The 21,261-nt window shown below is 39.7% G+C and overlaps 1 protein-coding gene across 1 annotated transcript; it reads left to right on the forward strand.

The window, feature by feature from the left end:
• Positions 1–932: 932 nt before the first annotated feature.
• Positions 933–20,312, forward strand: adgrl4 (adhesion G protein-coupled receptor L4). Its single transcript, XM_061738430.1, has 16 exons — positions 933–1,195; positions 3,377–3,526; positions 8,687–8,833; positions 9,409–9,558; positions 9,932–10,002; positions 12,586–12,765; positions 13,106–13,289; positions 14,580–14,693; positions 15,026–15,225; positions 16,813–16,992; positions 17,844–18,047; positions 18,292–18,512; positions 18,953–19,019; positions 19,117–19,208; positions 19,428–19,596; positions 19,808–20,312. Exons 1-16 carry the CDS (start codon positions 1,150–1,152, stop codon positions 19,868–19,870), a joined length of 2,238 nt encoding a protein of 745 aa, XP_061594414.1. The 5' UTR covers positions 933–1,149; the 3' UTR covers positions 19,871–20,312.
• The last annotated feature ends 949 nt before the right edge of the window (positions 20,313–21,261 follow it).

Consider the following 21,261-nt stretch of genomic DNA (forward strand, 5'->3'; position numbering starts at 1 on the left):
TGTTGCCACTCTTTCGAATTTAGTGAATTCGCTGGTTTTGTTGTGGCTGCTATGCTAGTTAAATTTCACCTTAAAACAGCAATTTGACATGTCGATGGGTGTAGTGGAGAAGCAAAATTGTAGATTTTTCTCTTTTTTTTTTAAATCGGCAGCGTTTAGTCAAGAGGAAAAGTTGTTTTGTCTGCATCAGAAGCCCGTCAACGCTAAATACCAACGAGCTCTGCAAGTTTTCCTCAATGAATGGTGTCATTAGGCCGTGACAGATCTCAAAGAATCTAAAAAAGAAAGCATTATCACTTATCTTCAAAGGAGCACTTTGAATGTGACTTCTGCACAAAGGACCTTCAAATTTTGTGTTGCTTCTTTATACAAAAACAGAATCGGTGTAGAAATAGATTGTATTTTATGGCAGCATGTACGGAAATGTAAACAAAGCAAAGTGGGTATTTCTACAGCATTATAAAGGCATGTTTTATTAACAGATAGTTGTTTTGTTATGTGGATAAGGATAAAAACCAGACAGTAAAAAGAGGAAATCAATAAGAAGAATCATTGTTTGTAAATGGCCACTGATAAGATTAGACTTACAGCAATCAATATTTATATAACAATAACTCTCACACTTAATGAAAGAATCTGCAGTAAACGCACAGAGGAACTGCAGACCTTGGTGTGAAAACACTGAGATGGTCACTTGAAGACACATATCATCGAAATGTGTGCGCGTGCGAATATGTGCTCCGTCCTTTGCGGAAGGGAGGGGTCGTCCTTCAGTGAACTCTGTGTTGTTGTGGCCTGTGTTTACATAGCCTTCTGAATGTGTTCAAGTGAGAACAATACCGGGGAGGGGTCCCAAATGAGGACACAAGTCACAGTGTTGACAGCTCTTCAAGAAAAGTGATGGAGTGCCTCCAAAGTTTGGTCTACATGCGATGTGAGATGAAGTTATACTGTATGTGAAGAGTGCAGTCCAGGTTGCTGGGTGGTTGGTAAAGAGACCAGGCTGCATGTTTCTGAAAGCAGATTAAAGATCAGGACAGGAAGGGCCAGGTTTAGGCAAACAGGAAAACTCATGCCAGGAAGTGGACTACGTCACCAGCCAACCCACTGCAGTCTGCGCCGAAAGTATAATCCAGACCCAGAGAAAGTATGGAGTCTTTGTTTAAGTCACAGATGAAACTCGTGCTTTTCACAGGTATGTGGGCATATGTTTATTACACCATGGCAGGTGTTTTATGGAGAGATGGCCATAAATACTTCTCCATGGCCTCCATGTTAACTGCTTTGTATTTGGAAAAAGGACGTGCACTTGAGCTTGACATTTTTAACGGTAGCTAAGGCGCTTTTTTTTTTGACTTTCCAGAAGTTGATTTGTGTTTACTTAGTTTTTATTGTTGTTGTTTTGCATGTGCTGTAGTGTCACTAACACCGTTCTTCTCAGATGTTAAAATGTAAAATGTATTTATGTTTCAGTGGACACATGCATCTTTAAAAGAAAGAAAAGTCTCATTCTGTACCACATAAGGCAATGCAAGGCAAGGCAAGTTTATTTGTATAGGACATTTCAGCTACAAGGCAATTCAAGGTGCTTTACATAATAAAGATATGAAGAGTGAGGAGGAAAAGAAAAAGAAAGTTATAGTGCAGTGGCAAACTAAAGAAAAGTTGGACTTAAACCAGAGTTACAATTGAGTACGGTACTAAAATCAACATTGTTAAAAGTTTAATTCAGAATAGTTTAAATAATTCCGTCAAAGGCAGCTGTAAATAAATGTGTTTCTGTATAACCAGAAGTGACAGAGCCTTCCAGTCTATTGCACCCAGGCTTTGGGGTATTCTTCCCCAGGACCTGAGAGACTCAACTACTGTGCACATTTTTCTTAAAATCTTCTTAAAACATACCCGTACAGGCAAGCTTTTAGTAAGGGGTCGTACTGATTTACAACTATTTTTTTCTGTTTGGTTTGTGATTTTATGGATTCTCCTTATGGATTTTCCTTGTGTACGCGTTTTATGGTTTTAACTTGTTACGTTTGAGTTGTTATGTGAAGTACTTTGTGAGCGTTCTCTGTGAAAAGTGCTAAGTAAATACATTTTACTTACATACATATTAATTTACTTTTTAACCTTGATTTAGAAAAACTGAGGGTTTCAGAGTTTTTCTGGAAGTTTGTTCCAGATCTGTGGAGCATAAAAGCTGAATGCTGCTTCTCCATGTTTTGTTCTGATTCCTCCCACAGAGGAGACCTGAACCAGGAGACCTGAGAAGTCTGGGTGGTTGTTATGACAGCAACAAGTCTTTGATGTATTTTGGTCCTTAACCATTCAGTTATTTATAAACTAATAGAAGTATTTTAAAGTCTATTGACTTTTCTGATTTACTTTTTAGGCAGACCTATGAAGACACTGTTGCAGTAATTAATTCGACTCAAGATAAATGCATGGATGAGTTTTTCAAGGTCCTGCTGAGACATTAATCCTTTGATCCTGGAAATGTTCTTCAGGTGATAGAAGGCTGACAAAAGTTCAGCTCCGAGTCCATGACTATACCCAGATTTCGGGCCTTATCAGTGGTTTGTAGCTGTAATAGCTGAAGCTGTGTGCTGACTCTTAACTACTTCAGTTTCGTTTGTGTTCAACTGAAGAAAATGATGGCACATCCATTAATTTATTAGTTCCATGTGTCTACTCAACCTTTGTATTAGCTCATTGTCTCCTGGTGACATGTAATGTAAATATGTGTGTTATTTGCGTTGTTATGTTAACTTATCTTGTTGTTTATTATTATCTGAGCTAGCGGAAGCATGTAGATGTTAAATAGGAGGGGTCCTAGGATAGAACCTTGCGGAACCCCACATGTCATCTTTTTTGATTATGATGTTAAATTATCTATTGACACAAAGTAGTCCCTGTCCTTTAAGTAAGACTCGAACCAGTCAAGTATTGTGCCAGAAAGTCCAATCTAATTCTCCAATTGCTCTAGCAATATACTATGTTCAACAGTGTCAAATGCTGCGCTGAGATCCAATAATACCAGCACTGTGGTTCTTTCACAGTCTGTATTTATGTGGATGTCATTGAACACCTTAACAAGCGCAGTCTCAGTGCTGTGGTGAGCATGAAAATCAGATTGGAACATGTCAAAGCAGTTGGACAGAGTTAAGAAGGAATTTAACTGTTGAAACACAGCTTTTTCAATAACCTTACTGGTGAAAGGAAGATTTGAGATGGATCTATAATTTTGCATTCGCAGATTGTTCTTTTCAACAGTGGTTTGATGACTGCTTTCTTCAAGGTCTTGGGGGGGAAAAAACATACGGGTTTGGAATCTTCATGCACCTTAAACATAGATATTTGTTTCTTTCTGTTTGTGCAGCATGGCTCTCAAGTTTGATGGACACATCCACCCTCTCTGACATTTGTGAAACTTGTCACAGCAATGCAACATGTAAAGTTATGGAAGGATCAAACCTCGGCTGCTACTGTAATCAGGGATTTACAGGAGATGGAATAACTTTTTGCAAAGGTAAACACAGAACACACAAATCAAACCCTTAAGTAAAAAGGTATTTGAAATGTTAAGGTAACCAGGTGCGCTTGTGCACTGAAGGTTTAGAAGCGCTGTATATTTTTGGAAGCCTTTGTTGCTTATGACACCATCATATTATTACACACAGGGACAAAAAATACACACACAAGAATTGATTTAACATGCTTTGATACAAAATGAATCATATTTAAGATGTTAGAATATGACCTATCCAGGTTTTACCCCTGTCTTTCCCCCAGCAAGAGCTAGGATAAACTAACAGATTCCCTGTGATCCTGACTGGGAAGAACAGCATATGGATGATGATGGCTGGATGTTAGGAATGTTACTCAATCTGTGAAAACTTAAATGTAGATATTAATTTCATTAGTTTTTGTCTAAATACAGGCTGTGATTATTTTTGGAAACCTCGACTGTCTGTACAGTCTTATTTGAAAACAGTTCAATAAAGTTTGAGGATTTTTAACCCCTAAAATCCTAAAGTGTTGTGAAATGTTATTTATAGCAGCACTATAGTGGTGGTATAAATGACAGCTTAAGAACTAGAGACCCCAAACCAATTCCCCAGGGTTTAAGAGGCTTAAATGAAAGAAAAACTTCTTTCTACAAATACAGTTTTCTTGTAATTAGGGTTCTAAATATGATCATTGTAAAGAATATGTGGGGGGAAAGAATCCCAAGTTACTGCTTCGCTCTGTAAGATTTTGACATCTAGTGTTGATTTTCAACCAGTATTGTTGGGTTTGTTATGTTTCTGGGCTGTTTAGAATTCCTGGAACACTTGTTTCCTGACCAAGTTTGACCACAATCATGGTACAGCAGAGATATGTCATGGGCCAAAAGCAAAATAGACAATCAAGGCAGTGAGTGAATTTATAACAGCAACATGGAGTTATTGTAAAAAGACTGAGCTCAAGATACAGTACTTCATGCATTACCTCATTAAAGCAACACAAATGTCTTTTTTTGAGGTTAAAATATCAGTTTCAATTTCATTTGAAGGAAAATGTGCTTACTTTTAGGAAGCATAATTAAGCTCCCTCAGTCTCGCCAGCTAACCAACTAACATAACCGTCGGCTATTATTCTGGTTGTCCTATTCATCTGTGTAACATATCAAGAATAAGGAAACTAGGTCATGTGCAATGGTGGACATCATAGCAAGAGACTCAAAAAAAGAAATAAGGGAAGAGAAATCGAGAGAGTGCCCGAACAATCGAATAAAGGAGACTAAAGTTAGTATAGTGTTGAAAAGTGGTTAAAGCTCCACACCTATACGGGTACCTCTTGAGCTACAGAGCTAAATTTGTGGCTAAATTTGAATGCAGCTGGATTTACCACCACACTTGCTACGTCACTTCCGTCTGTTACAAGGTCCGGCAGAGAGAGTTTGAGTTTGAGTGAGAGTTGGATACGGACAGCGGAGGAAGAAACATAATGGAGAAAGAGAAATTAAATTCAGGGAAGTAACTTAAAACGACAACATTTGAGAAAAGCTTGATGTGAAACAGCTTGGACCTTCTCAGAGACTGTGGCTCTACTTAAGATAACCTCAACAACTCCTATGACTACAGCTATCTGAGAGGTGCTTTTGAAGAGAATCAAGACCTTCCTCAGGAACACAATGACTCAGCATCGTCTTAATGCATTGGCAAGGATTTCTATGGGGAAGAAACTTGTCAAAAACATTCTTGAGTTTAACCATAGAGTCATTGAGAAATGTGCTTTTCTCAAGGACACATTTTATGTACAAAAAATAAAACGCTGCATGTCATTATAATGTGATACTTTAGTACATTATTATATATTATATATTATATACTTTAGTATATTATTATTATACATTATCATTATTTTTTGGTATATGTCCATTTTGGAGTTTTTTACCCCCCTGGTAGCCTGCTAGCAAAATGTAAAGACAGACTTGAGGTGCTTCAGTACAAAAGCTAGATAATACTGTAGCAAAACCAGGGGAATTTAGGCTGGGAGTTGCACCTCAAACATAAAGAACCTATAGACAAATTACAAGAATAAGCTTAGCATTAAAAAAAGTCTGTAAGTTCATGGCAAAGGGGTGCACTGTTTCCTAAATCACAACTGTGTCTGGATCCCATTTGACTGGAGGCAGTGGTTGCAGGTGGCGAGGTCCAGGACATCTTCCAATTGGCTCAGTCAGGAGGAGGTAACAAGACAACATACGGCGCAAATCCTCAACAAGCACTGACACACCGGATTTAACACCAGTAGAGCAAATGTCAAAATAGCCAAACTTTGAACGGCACTGAAATTCAATACTTTGCATGAGCGAGAGAGGTGTGAGTAAACATTGTTACAGAACGCTAGAGCCGTTGTTAGCGTAAGCTAAGCCAGCTAAGCTAGAATAGCTAACTTGTTTAATTCTAACAATGAGCTATCCTCATAGCTAACTAAGACTAAAAAAGGTGAGCGTGTGCTTCCCAGGTCTGGTCATTTTGGCCATTAGCAACATAAAACTGTACAGAATCAGAAGGAAGAGGTTTCAATGGCACTCTTCAGGAAACCTGTGAATGAAGGGAGTTGGTCCAGTACTTCTTGTACAGTCTATGGTTTGCACAACAGAAGAAAAAAACTGAATGATGCCTGAAGCTCTTCATCAATGTCATTCTCAAAACCAGAATGTTTTGCAAGTGTTGTCAGAAGTAATGCAACATTACAAAGTGGTAAAACCTTTACTATCCCACCTTTCTTTTCGAATGTGTTGAATTACGGGAATAGATGTATATTAACAAATGATATCCAGCTGAAGTGACTAATGTTAAATATCTTTGGATTGAACTGTCTTGTTAAGAGTCAAAATGTTTTTAATTATTATCATGATCCTCATTTTCCATATTCTTCCAACGTTGGTTTTTACTTGGACTTTTATATAAATAAACCGTTAGTCCAGGTGGCTTTTTAAAGGAAGGACGTTTCAGAGAATCACATGTGTTCAAGAATGACAGCTTGAGTGTCCTGTGTGTTTCGAAGGCATTTCCTGCTTGATTATAGTCACCTTCCTCATCAGAACAGAGGATTTCCCTTACCGCACAACTTTTGTGCAAAAATTAAAGAGAAGAGGAAGAACAGACCGTCCATCTTACCTAGACCTGAGTAAACATCAATGGAAAGTCTTCTTACTGTAGGGCATTTCCAATAAACTGTGGAACCAGAAAAGGAAGTTGTGTTAAAAAATAAAGACTGAACAGCACTTTTCATTATGAGTAGATGACAGTAGCATCCACAGAGACTGCTCCGTATCCACTGGTTTTATAGAGCTCTGGGGCCTCATCTATAAAGCTTGCTTGCGCAGAAAAAGCGCCTGAAAGAAGCCACCTTCTACGCAAATCCCCGGATCTAAAAAGAAAAAACTAACCGAAAAATCTGCGTATCCCTACGGCAACTCGGACCCTCCCGTAAGAATTTACTTAAGACACGGGGAACTGGCGACGCAGGCTGTGAGGGGGTGAAATGAAGCCAGATTCATGTAATACTCTTAATAATGTCATCACATATCACAACATATATCAGACTTATAATAATAAAATAATAAAATAAAATAAAATAGCGCTGATCGTGTTCCTCTGTGTGAAGCTCAGTCAGTCAGGACTCTGGTGCTGCTGGAGCTGCAGCCTCTTCTTCACCCACCCAGGACAGAACAAATGAGGGGCTGTGTTTAGGGAGCCCCACGGAGCCCCTAAAGGGACTCAGATTTTTTTTCATATGAGTTTTACGCACGCGTGAAACCTTTAGGTGCGGGTGTAAACCTAAATTAGGGTCCCGAGTTAAAACGACGCAGAGCCTACGGCGTAGGGTACGCGGCGACGTGCACCTACGCTGTAGGCTCCTCGTTGGTGACGCAGAACCATAAACCCGCCCTGAGCAGCTCTGAGGGGAGAGGGGAGGCGGGAGAGGAGTAGGGGGAGCGGGGGGTGAAGCGGGGCTGCGGGGCCGTTTTCGTATCGCTTTCATACAGTGTCTTGATAATTTGCAATTTAAGGCTGAGCCTACCGTTAGTTTTTAAACTGTAAAAAGTAAGGGGAAAAAAACATGATTTTGAAAAGACGGGGGGGACATGTCCCTCCTGTTGCGCCAGGGAACTCACAGTGTTTAGTGCAGCAACGGCGTGCTGCCACTCACTCGCTTTATTTTATAGCCTACTATTTATATACTTATTCTAACTTTTACTGTGACCACCAAATAATGTGGTTTTCCTGTCCTCCACATCATCTACAACATCTAGGTCTCCGTGAAAGTCAGTGTCTGTTTGGCGTCATTCTGACGCAAAACAGGCTGCAGGAAGCCACTGCGCATGCTCAGTAGTCTCATCCATATGCATTTATGGGCGTGTAGAGGGCGGAATTAGAGGCGGATTCAGCTGCGCAGGTCTGTGATTCATAAAGGAACGTTGTGTGCAAATCTGCGTGCACATGGTTTTATTGATCCGGATTTTTTTTTGCGCCCGGCATTTTCGGCTTTTGAGCGTACGTGCACTTTTAGTATGACTCCTACGCAGTCCATTTTAAATGAGGCCCCTGGACATCAAAATCGGAACTACCTGAAATAATTAGAGAAGATTTTAAAAACCAAAGACTAAAAGAAAAAAAAACTATTTAACAATTACAAGTGTAGCCATTTAAACATTCATGTAATCTGCAGCCAGAAAACTATCACACAATTAAGATTAAACTAACCTTGTGGAGCGTAAGACAAGACCACAGCTTTATCGAATTAAACCACACAGCATCATCCAAGATCAGGATCAAATTTAAGAATTCATGAAATAGTAAGCATGGATACCAATCGAAGATTTGTTGTGTTAGAAAAAATAAAAGGTTTTCCAAAGAGGCAATGATGGCAGGGTTTTGTGAGATCTATATCTTATTTGGCAGAGTTATTTTTCTGCTCAGGCAGAGATAACTCACTGCATGACTTTAAGTGGGGATTAAGATCACTTTTTGCTGTCAAAAAGCAAGCGCACTGTGAAAAGTCTGGTCATTTTGAATTCGTCTTCAGTAGCCAAAGAGAAGTGAATTTATTGTTGAAGACTCGAAGCTGAGCTCTAAATATCTCTGTGTTTTTTACTCTCAGCTCACCTGCTTTTCCCCCTTGTCTCTCACAGATGACAACGAGTGCCAGAATGGGACTATTTGTGGAGAAAGGGGCAATTGTACAAACACAAAGGGCAGCTACTACTGTACGTGCATCTCTGGATACAAATCGACAGGAGAGTTTAAGTTCCTGCCCAATGACGGCACTGAATGTGCAGGTAATCTTTAAAATTGCAAAGGGCTTGTGTATCACAGTACTACCTACCACTATTCACAGAGAGCTCCAGCACAACTACCATGCACGAGTACAGTATGTGTTAAGCAGTTACCGCACAGCTGTGAGGGCGTCAGGTCTGTGAATGTGTGAAGAGTTTTCTCTCTTGCTGCTCAGAGGAGGATAAATATGTTGGAGGTGATTTTTCTCCTCAGCCTTTTACTTCCTTCCCATCTGCTGCTCTGAGGAACCAGCCGAGATGTTTTGTTTATTTCACACCACCAGAACAGCACCTTTTATCCAGAAGCTGCAGGTTGAAGTATTCCTGCAGAAAACCGACTGGATGTCAGGGAGGCATGTGGCAGCAGAATGTAGAATATTTAATATGTAACACGGATGCAATGATTGTTCATTTTCATTCCTGTACAGAGAAAAGCTGTCAGCATTTTCAGGTAAAAAGAAATCTCACAAAGAGAAGTATATGTTAGTCTTTTCTAGCTGAATTATATTCAAGAGAGCTCCACCTAAACCAGTCTCAATGCTTTATTTGAAGCTGACTGCTTCATTTGCATCTTCCAGATATTGACGAATGCCAGTCAGGAGAGCTCTGTGGACCAAACTCACGCTGCCACAATACCAACGGGTCTTTCTATTGCAGCTGTCAGCGCGACTACGTTCCAACTTCAGGCACCAAGGAATTTTATCCAGAGAAAGATGTAAGATGTAAAGGTCTGTATGGGAACTGAAGAGCATGCACACACACACGCACACACACACACACACACACACACACGCACACACACACGCACACGCACACACACACACACACACACACACACACGCACACACACACACACACACACACACACACACACACACACACACACACACACACAGTTCATACAACCACACCGATACTCGCTGATACTCACATTAAATAACTAGAATCTGCTTTCTTCATCTGCTTTTTTCTTATGTACATACACATAATGTGCTGATGACAAATAAATCTTGTGTTTTGCATGCACCTCGTAAAGGAATTTTTTTCTTTATTTCTTTTTTTACCTTTTACCATCATGATTATATATATTTTTTTCCATAGAAAATCCCCAAAAATACTGCCATGACAACTTCAGATGCATGAAGCAGGCTGTCAACAGAACACTTGAATATGTAAGTACCTATCCACCAAATGTTTGTAAGGTCAAAATACATATGATGACACTGCCCCCTATTGGAGAGAAAGAATACTGACATGGTCTGAAACAGACTCGCTTCATTGTAGAGGGAAGGGAAGGCAGCACGAAGCTCTCTGATCTAAATACCACCTGCAGCACCGGCAGGTTTAGATGTGACTTCAAGTTTAGGAGTGACATTTTGCCCGGTATGTGTGATTTAGCCAGTGAAAGCGTTTAAAGCAGGTGAAATGTAAATACATTTACATTTAGAAAAAGGGGCAAATGAAATTATCATTCCCTAAAAAAAACGTTTCAATTCCTCGATGTGTCTGAACATCATCTGAACAGTTTTGTAAACAAATTTGTCAAATTTAGATTGACTAAAAGACAATCATCCAAGAGCATCAATTACTGTTTTTTTTATTTTCAAAAGCTGATTGTATTCAGACAAACACACATTATTTTCTCTGATATCAGAGCGATCATGCTACAGATGCAGAAATATTGTACACTGTGAGGAATTAATCCAAAGTCATTTCAGGATGTGCAGGTGAAAACTCTGACTAAGTCGACTTTGTACTGTCTCAGTCCAGAATGTGTTGTGTCGGTCCGCAAACTGTAAAAATGATAGTAAAAATGCTCCTTTCTCAGGGGTTTTCAACATTATTTTAGGCATTTTACTTGGCAATTTTAGCATGCCTGGTGAAATCACGACAAACATGAAATTACACTCCTACAAGTTATTCCAAAATGCTTAAAAATAAGTAGCAGCGAGGAGTACACTTACACTGCAACCCATCACATCAAACTGAGTTTATGCTCCATCCCAAGTATTTTCCCCTTTTAACTTATCTATTCATCACAATTTATGAGGGTTCAGCATAGAAATACATGATTAGAAGTACATTTCAAAAAGTACCTAGTCATTAAACACTGTGCTACTGATTGCTGCCCTAATCGAAGTGACGGTAAAACATTTCCAGTTTAAATTTTCTGCACCTTTAGCGCTACCACTCAGTCAACATTTGGATGTGAAGCCCAGCTGAGATGTTTTAAAAGGTATGACAATTGGGGCGTTATATAGGGATTGTCTGCTGTTTACACATTGTCCTCAATGGGAACTGCCCTCTCAGGTTCACAGACGTGGTTGGCCCAAGTAGGACCTAGATAAGATGCTTGTTTCAGACCCATGTTTTTTATTGTTTTATTGTTTATTCGGATCCCCATTAGCTCTTGCCTTGGCAAGAGCTAGTCTTCCTGGGGTCCAGCAAGGACAAAGATTCCAAAACATATTACTCTACAATCGTCCTTTAACCAAAAAACAATAATTAGAAATTAAGAAGCTAAAATAAAAATAAAATAATATAAAATAAACAGCAGTAGAACTCAATACAATTACTTTGTAAAACTAAACCAAAATCACAACATCACATCACAACACTTTGCCTCTGAACAGTTTTGTTCAGCATGTTTTAGTACAGTAGTCCAGTTGCATTAGACTCAAAACCTTGCAAAATAGTACACTACATCAGATGTTCCTTTAGCTTTCTTTTAAAGGTGATTTTTGTTTGTATACTAGTTATGCTGTTAGGCAATGCGTTCCATCCCATTATCGCTCTATAACTAATAGAATTTTTTAAAATATTTGTCCCTTCATCATGATCGCTGCAGTCCACACGATCAACATGGACCATCTCATTTGGGGCCACATTTGTTTTAAGCCCATTTATTTCTCTGATGGGTCCTACATACAAATATTGGCTGGGCACACTTTAAACAGGTGGGTAACTCCAACTGTAACACATGACATCCAAGGACAAGACAAGTCTGGTGGAAATATTGCTCATCTTCCTTTATATTTGCTGTTCTTTTTCTTTTTACTCCCCACCTCTGTTATGTTAGGCGCTACAATTGAATGGTTAGGTGTGAACAACAATCCACGCAGTGAGACTCAGGAAAAGATCATACTTTGTCTTGATTGACAGCCCTTCTTCTGCCTGGAACGTTACACATTCCCAAGTACGCCCTGCATTGATTTGTGATGCCAGGAGGTAACAGCAGTGTGTGACCCCGGCCTGAGAGTGAGATCAGCCTCCTCCAACCTGCTCGTGCTCCTCCCGCTTGAACATTTCTCCCCTATTGATGAAAAGGTTTTCTTCTCTTCTAGTTTCATACCAACATCGTCAAAACAATGAAAAACCTTCACATTCGGTTCATAAAGAAAAGATGTTTCTCTGTCTTTGAAGAAGCCTAACTCGTACGAATTGTCTAAGAGAAAATAAGCACCACAGCAGTTACTGAATGAGTCAATGTGTTTTTTTTTGGAGCAATGAGGCTTTTAAAGACAAAGCTTTTCAAATGAGAAAAAAAAAGCAAAATCTTGTGTTTGTTCTGATTCAGAATCCCTGTTTGTAGAAAAGTCTCATGAATCTATTAGTTGTTTTGTTTTGCCTGTTCTTCTCTCTTTTTAAGGCCGAACGCAAGCTCCATCTCACGGTCCACAAAAATGAACAATTGACAATTCATGAAAGCAATAGTAGTCATTCTTTAAAAATAAATATGTTTTCCGTCCTTCTAGATGAGGAACCTCACGGAGCCTCAAAGTCTGCTGAGAGAAATAGCCAAGCAGACGTCTGGTGAACTTACATCAGTGGAAGTGATTGCATATGTTGAGGCCTTGAGTATATCAGTGTCAGCGCTGGCTGGCGGAGAGAAGGATTACGCTGTCAGACCATCTGCCATCAACTCAACTCTTTCGGTAGGCTTTGTTTACCATTGTTGTTTCTCAATCAACACTTGGAGCTCTGCCTGAAGTGCAGTCATCTTTTGAACTGGTTAAAGAAAAGAACTACTGCTACAAAAGTGCCCTCTGCACAGTTCTGCACTGAAGATGCCCGAACAATGTGGTTTTGTGCCAGGACAGAATGTCTATGATTTACTGTGCATTTAAAATCCAACTTTTCCCTTGCACAGTGGAGCTTCGTTACATCCATCATTTTCAGAGCACATCTAATTAGGAGCATATTTCAGTTCAGCCATACATTACATGCAGTGATATTCCTCACATGCCACACTGATTTGACATTATTTTCAAACAGAAATTAGTGAATGCGGTAAACAACCTTGTGGAGAAGAATGAACTGGTGGCTTGGAGCAGAATTAAAGAAGAGCGCCGTGACCATACCATCACCAAGCTGCTACATGTTGTTGAAGAAAGCGCTTTGTCCTTGGGCAGCAACTACCAAACCCCAACTGAGCTCGGAATCAAAGCAAGTGACATGGGTGAGATGATGGTTACCACAGAAAAGCTTCTCAAACTTTCCAGGTATATTATTTTGTCCTGAACCTCGTCCTCAGGAGGAACAATGCAGACTCTGTTCTAGCCACGGGTGGCTGGACCGACTGTAAACCCTAATTAGGGTCCAGAAGGTAGCATTAGAGTTTGCCCAACTGGTCCACACGTGCTTTGTGGACATGGAGAAGGCATTTGACCATGTCCCTCAGGGTATCCTGTGGGGGATGATCCAGGAGTATCAGGTATTGGGTCTGTTGCTCAGGGATATCCAATCCCTATACAGACGGAGCGCTTGTTCTGCATCGCCAGCTGTAAGTCTGATTCGTTCCAGGTGGAAGTCGGACTAACCTTTCTCACCGATTCTGTTCAGGACTTTAATGGACAGAATTTTATAGGGACAGCCAAGAGCCAGAAGGGTCCTAGTTTGGTGGTGCCAGGATTTCATCTCTGCTTTTTTGCAGATGATGTGATCCGGTTGGCATCATCCAGTAGAAATCACAGCTGAGCGGGAAGCGGCAGGAATGAGAATCAGCACGTCCAAATCTGAGATCATGGCTCTCAGTCAGAAATGGGTGGAATGCACTCTATGGGTCAGGAGTTGCGTATCTCCTCAAGTTCAGGAGCTAAAGGGTCTTGAAGTATTGTACATGAAAGAAGGAAAAGTGGAGCAGATTCGGCACGGCATCTCCTGTGGTGTAGACTCTGTTCCGGTCTGTGCTGGTGAAAAGAAAGTGGAGCCAAAAGATGAGACTCTCTATTTCCCAGCTCATCTTTGTTCCTACCCTAACCTATGATCAAAAAGTGTGGGTAGTGACTGAAAGAATGAAATTCCAAATACAAGTGGCTGAAAATAGTTTCCTCTGCGGGATTGCTGAACTCTCCCTCAGAGACAGAATGAGAACTTCAGCCATCTGGGAGGGACCTAGAATAGAGTTAACTGCTACTTAACAGAGATTAAGAAACAATTGAGGTAGATCTGGTTAGGATACCTCCCTGAAGCCTCTCTGGGGAGGTGTTTTAGGCATGTCCAACCAGGAAAAGCCCTCAGGGTAGATCCAGAACATGCTGGAGAGATGACATGTCTTTGTTGGCCTGGGAATGTCTTGGTATCCCCCCTGGAAGAGCTGGAGAAGGTAGCTAGGGAGAGACCCAAACCTGGATAGGTGAAAGTTAATAAATGGATGGATGAATGAATGGATGGATGGACATTTTTTTTTATGTAATCCTATCCCTGACTTATTTTATTTATGTATTTGTTTTCATATCTTTGCCCACAGAATTGAAGCTCTTCACCTTTGATGCTCATCGCACAAAAACTAAACTGTCTGTTTCCATGGGAGGAGATCATATCAGTCTGACACCAAAACTGAGACCAGACATGGATAGAAATGGTAATGAAGCTTAGTTTTAATGTCTAAGGTGGAGTAAAAATCAAATGCAGTTGGTGGATATGGGTGAAATGTGGTGCAGTTCTCTCACGGTACAGTCACGTTGTCTTTCTGCCAAGACTTTTATCAAATTAATCTCATCATATACTGTTGCTTGAAAGACCAAAGTAAATGTCTTGCTCTGTATTACCTAAAAAACAGCCATGTTAGTAATATAACACCATGTTTGTTTATTGACTTTGGTGATTCATTTTACTGACTTAACTGAAAGTTTGATCAGTGATACAAGAAGCTTTGCTCACGCTGGTCTTTGCAACACTTACTGTGTCCATCAGGAAGCGTGTCAGTGGTGTTTGTGCGGTATGACAGCATCAGTGACATCCTGAAGCCGAGCAGCGACCCAGGTGTCACCGACTACTCGCGCTTCGCAGGAACAGGGGAAATCAATGTCAACTCCCAAGTCATAGCAGCAGCCGTCAAACCTGCTGACGTTTACCAACTTGACCATGTCACCTTCACTCTGACACACAATGAGGTAACGACTTTACAGAGTGCTGAGGATGGCTATATTGTTTTTCACTTCTGCGCTGTTATTCTGAAAGTGTATTCCTTCAAAATATGGACTCCTTCAGTCTCTATCCGAGCCACAGACCAGCTGCCTGAGTAGCTTTTCTTCTGCTTAAACATGCTGTCCTGCTGTTTTATGCCACTCTGGAGACATTTCTTGACTGCAGGCTCATTTAAGATCTTGCAGTTCACCTTTATTCTAATTTAAAACCAGATCGCAATTACGTACTCTAGTTTTCCTTCCTTTTCTTCCTAAAATATGCTTTTATGTTGTTTGACATGCAAACTCATAGCCTCCCTGCTAATTTATGTTTTTATTTATTTTTTGTGATGTGCATGAACAGGAACAATGGTGCACAAAAAATTGGAAAAAAAACATAAAATGAGACACCAACCAAAAACAATATGATACACAATGACCAGAAATGTATATGAAACTTCTGCAAATAGATGCAAAACCGGGATGGAAAGAAAACGCATAAATGAACATTCTAAATGACTAACGGCTAGAAACACACATAATCTGATAACAAAGGGACTGAAAATGAGTAAAGACAAATATTCAGAATCTGTTGCAGTCCAGGGGTGTAACTCCTCAGGTGTAAAGGAGGGTAAAAGCTCCCTGTTTGTGCTCAGGACCGCATTATCTCATGACGCAGGAGACACTAAGCATCATCTCTTCATTTAAACTCACTACCTTTCCATAACATTCGTCATTTGTCAGAATCAGCTGTCAGGGTCTTATTTCGGCCCTCTTTTCCATATTTTATAGTTCAGATCTGTGTCAGACTGGAGTGATCAATGTGTTGCTGTTTTGTCGTGAGGAAAAAGCTTTCCTGTTCCCAGACCGAGTCCCGAATTGAGTTGACAACTGACAGTTTCCATTAAAATCAAATTCAAATGCACCCACAAGGGAGCAAGTCCTTTGTGTAGAGTTTTGATGAAATTTATAACATTTGCATTTTTTCAACCACCTTTCGTGTGGAATATGAAGAGATGATGGAGAGAAATAAGTAATGAGTTAAACAACCCCACAAGTTCATGCACTTTCTGCTTAAGAAGTACTAGAAAGAGAATATTGTATTTTTGCAGGACCCTTAAGGTTTAAGCCCAAAAAAAGAACATTGGTAATTAATATTGAACAGTGAAAATTATTTGTTAATTACCCTTTAAGAGTAACAATTCACATTCCCCACATTGTCTCTCGCAGCTTCTTTCCTGCATGAATAAAACTCACCTTTCGCACACATTTTAAAAGCCTTTAGACTTCAAAGTGATAACTGGTAAATATTTCAAAATGTTCCATCAGTAAATATTTAGAATATAAAGGTGCAGGCTGGAACTAATCCCTTTGATTAAGATATCTCATGCTGTACGATGCGCGCAGACTTCAGAAGGATGATAACTCATTTTCCTGCTGTTTTGATGACACCCACACAATCAGTTATTACCTCCTATTAAAGTAATATCTCGAAGCCCTGCAGTTCTGAAACTAATAAAAAACTGCCCCATCCAGAGTTATAACAGCCGCTTTGCTTCTCTCCTTCCCCCGAAGCCCATCGACACTAAAGCTGATGTGACGAAGTGTGCCTTCTGGGAGTACGAGGCGGACAGCCTGCAGGGCCGCTGGGCCATTCACGGCTGCAAGACAGTGCACGTCAACAGCAACGCAACCACCTGCTCCTGCAATCACCTCACACACTTTGCCATCCTCATGTCATCTGGACGAGCCAACGTAAGTGATCTGGCATCCAGAGACAGCCGTGTTCAGACGTTACCCATGAGCCCCTTTGATTTTTACCATGTTTATTTTAAAATGCTCACTACAACAGGTCTAGACTACAGTTGTTGGCCTTTTGATGTATTTGGTAAGCTCTGTTTTTAGGTAGTAAGCCAAATACAGACACATTCACATCACGTACTTCACTTTCTCCACCTGGATCATAATCTATGAAAGATTTAAGAAAAAAACAACATGTTACTGAATTGTTTTTAAACAGTTTTGTTTATTTGTGAACTATTTATCCCCCCCAAACATAACCTATGTTTCTGGATCGTGTACAATCAAAAAAATGCTTCCTCTTTTGACCTATTTTATATTCTGAGATTTTTAAGGGCCAGTCTAGTTTCTGGATTCTATTAGTTCCTCTATCAACAGCACTTGATGTTTTCACTGCAAGTTAGTGAGGGTTAAGCCCTCAGACGCAACCAGTAACGATTATTAAAGATGCAGTGGTTGAAAAATCAACATTTGTGTCAGAGAAGGTGTCTGGAATTCAATAAAACTGTTTTGATAGCGAGTTGTATTGTGAAATAAACACAACAACTGAGAGGAAACTGATGTTTTAAAGCTCGACTTCAGCAAAGTCAGGGTTCATTTAATCACAGATACATGATTCAACAGGGCACGTGCCTTTGTCATTTAGGACCAGTACAAAGTCAGTATGTCTGAAAGCGACACACGGGGCAACATCAGCTTACTTCCATGTTGTATTAACTGCTATCAAGCAGAAAATACAAGGAATTACTACTTCAGCATACCACGAAACTGTGAATGAAACACCTCCCTTTCCATTCGCTCCTCAGCTGGTGGCCCACCAAACCATCCTGACCCGGATCACCCAGCTGGGCATGATCATCTCCCTCATCTGTTTGTCCATGTGCATCTTCACCTTCTGGTTCTTCAGTGAGATCCAGAGCACCAGGACCACCATCCACAAGAACCTGTGCTGCAGCCTGTTTATGGCTGAGTTCATCTTCCTCGTGGGGATCAACATGTACATGCATAAGGTGATAAGATGCATGAGTGAAACAACCACCAGTTCACTTGTCCTGTGACTAATCCCTCCATTTTTAAACTGGTTGAAATTGTTTTTTTCATTTGAATTTGAGTAAAAGAGACCTTTGTTAAAGGTTTAAAGACAGAAACAAGAGGCAAATTAAGTGGATTACGTGTATTAATGACAAAAAATAGAAAAAAATCAATTTCCAAGATTTGATAAAAACCTCTCTCCCTCTCTCCTCTCTTTTGCAGCTGTTCTGCTCCGTGATCGCAGGGCTGCTGCATTACTTCTTCCTCGCAGCTTTTGCCTGGATGTGCATCGAGGGCATCCATCTGTACTTAATAGTGGTTGGCGTCATCTACAACAAAGGCTTTCTGCATCGAAACTTTTACGTCTTTGGCTACGGCAGTCCGGCGGTGGTGGTGGCCATCTCAGCAACGCTGGGCTCAAAGTATTACGGCACAGAGAAAATGTAAGCAGATCATTTATGTGTTCTGGATGAAAATGTGGGGCAACGAAGACGTTTTTTCTGACTTTATAATTTATCAGGATGCAAGATAATTACATTATATTATGATGAGATTCATTTGGCCTACGGGAATATACAAAAAGGTTGAAACTGCATTAACTTTCTGGTTGAAAGTTAATTAACTAGGTTGAAAAGAAGAAACGGGAACAGGAAAAGCTGCCATGGTCCGGCAACCACAGAGCATTTGAAAACAGATCTCTAAACAAGTTAGGCTTTCTGTTTATTATTTGAGTTAAGTGAGAGGTTATTGCTCAGTACTATTTGGAGAGATACCTTTTGTCCATCAAAATGTTTTTGTGCTAAGATTAAAACAGAATAATGAGTAAGGTTAAATACTAAAATACAAATTAAGTCAATTTATTAAAGAAGATGTTGTTTTGTAGGTGTTGGCTGAGCACAGAAAATCACTTCATCTGGAGCTTCATTGGACCGGCATGTTTGATCATCCTGGTAAAATGAGCCTTATTTTTATATTTTAAAAAATAGCTGCAAATCAGTCACTGTGATAAATACATAGCCATTTTGTTTCATTTGGTTTTCACTAAAGGTTAATCTCCTGGCCTTTGGAGTGATCCTCTACAAGGTGTACCGGCATTCTGTGGTGAAAAAGCCTGAACTCAGCCACTACGAGAACATCAGGTATGATTAAAGCTCTGCTCCTGCTGAACGGGTCAGACACATATTAAAAGTAAACTTGCTCCGTAACTTGCTCATCTTCCAGATTATTAAGATACCGTGTTGTGTCCTTGGTGCGTTACACTGAAAAATGAGGGCTGTGTTGACTCTAAAAGAAGGTCTGCAGCAGTGTGTGTGTGTGGGGCAGTTAAGTCAGTGATATGACCCCTCCTCACCCCCCAGGTCCTGCGCCCGCGGGGCCATAGCACTTCTGTTTGTGCTCGGCGCCACGTGGACTTTCGGAGTGCTGCACATTCTGCATGAGACGACCCTCACGGCCTATCTGTTCACCTTCTCAAACGCCTTCCAGGGAATGTTCATCTTCATCTTCCTCTGTGTGCTGTCCAGAAAGGTAATGTGACTGTGATATATACATATACATACATATATATATATATATATATATATATATATATATATATATATATATATATATATATATATATATATGTGTGTGTGTGTGTGTGTGTGTGTGTGTGTGTGTGTGTGTGTGATTTTATGAATATTATTGTTAACAGTTTTCACTACACACTGGTCTCACTCATTCTCTTGTGTTATTCCAGATCCAGGAGGAATACTACAGGCTTTTCAAAAATGTGCCATGTTGTTTTGAATGTCTAAGATGAATTGATTCAGCCAAAGCTTGACCATCTGCATTTGGACAATAATAGACAGCTTTGCAGTATCCTGTGACTCATACAGTACTTTCATTTTTTGAGAAGTTCTGTGGGAGGAATTGTTTAGCACGGATGTCTGATGGATGTAGCATTTGTAGCTTCTAAAAGTCTTGTTTTCATTCAAATGACTGGGGATAATATATTCATCGTTTTCGTTCCATTTATATCTGCTGAATGTTTTTACAAAAAAGAAAAAAAAAACATAAAAAAGTACTGACTTCTTTACAACAAAACTGTAACAGAATAATTCTGTTCTTTATTTTTTCAGTTTAAAAAACATTTTCAGTTATCAAGAGTTCTTTTGAAACAAGCTACACAGTCTCAGTCGCTGTTGCTTAATTTTGTTTGAAATTGATTTGTAAATTATTAAAATGAATATGGCAAACCTATACCTCATGTTGCTCACTTCTTTATTATGAGAAAATCAATGTTTTTGTTCACCGCAGTCGTCAACGTCCCTTTGTATAGTGGTAATGAGATATGGCCATAGCGCCATCTAGTGGACACACTAAATATCACTCACTGTCCACCAACTCAATCATTTTCTTTTTAGCGTTCTGACCTGTTCTATTTGATGACTAAATTTGCGATACATTCATAAATATTCTCTATACATTATTTTTGAACAGTGTGTCCACATAGCTGTAGGAAATTGTAACGAGATTTGGAGGTGTCCTCTTATCGATTTAAGTTTATAAAAACAATTGTCAAATTCCTATTTTTAATCTCGATCTCATTTCATCAAATTAAGGTCATTTTCAATTTCAAAAACTCACTGAATTCTAAATATAACCTCAGTGTAGAAATCAGTCATTGTTAACGGGAGCTAAAAACAATCAGAAGATCTGGTACAAGTATACCATTTTAACAGATTATCAGTTAACATATTTAAGAATACATTTGAGAATGTATTCAGTAGTGACTATGAACTGATGTCTTACAGTAATCATACTAAGATCAAATCTGTAGGACGTTTATTTTTGTAACTAGCTGTAACCTGCAGTCATCACACTGGATCATTTCCTGCACCCATAAAGAGTGTACCCAGGGTAGAGAGACAGATGCGATGAGAACACTAGCTCTCACTTTATTTTATTTTTAGTAAACCCAGATTACAACTACAACCACTGTGACTCAATGGATTAAAAACAGCCTTGACAGAGTCCTCCAAACACTGAATTACTTAACAAAATAACTATCTTGTTCCAGAAGGGTAAAACTCCAAAGGACCTTGGGTTTTATTTTTGTTCAGACTGTAACTCTAAAAGGTTCAAATGACTTTCCATCACTTTTTTTGTTTTTCATTATTTAAACAATCCATAATCAATCCATAGTTCAAG

The sequence above is a fragment of the Cololabis saira genome, chromosome 13, assembly GCF_033807715.1.
Source record: "Cololabis saira isolate AMF1-May2022 chromosome 13, fColSai1.1, whole genome shotgun sequence".
NCBI classification, from domain to species: Eukaryota; Metazoa; Chordata; class Actinopteri; order Beloniformes; family Belonidae; genus Cololabis; species Cololabis saira.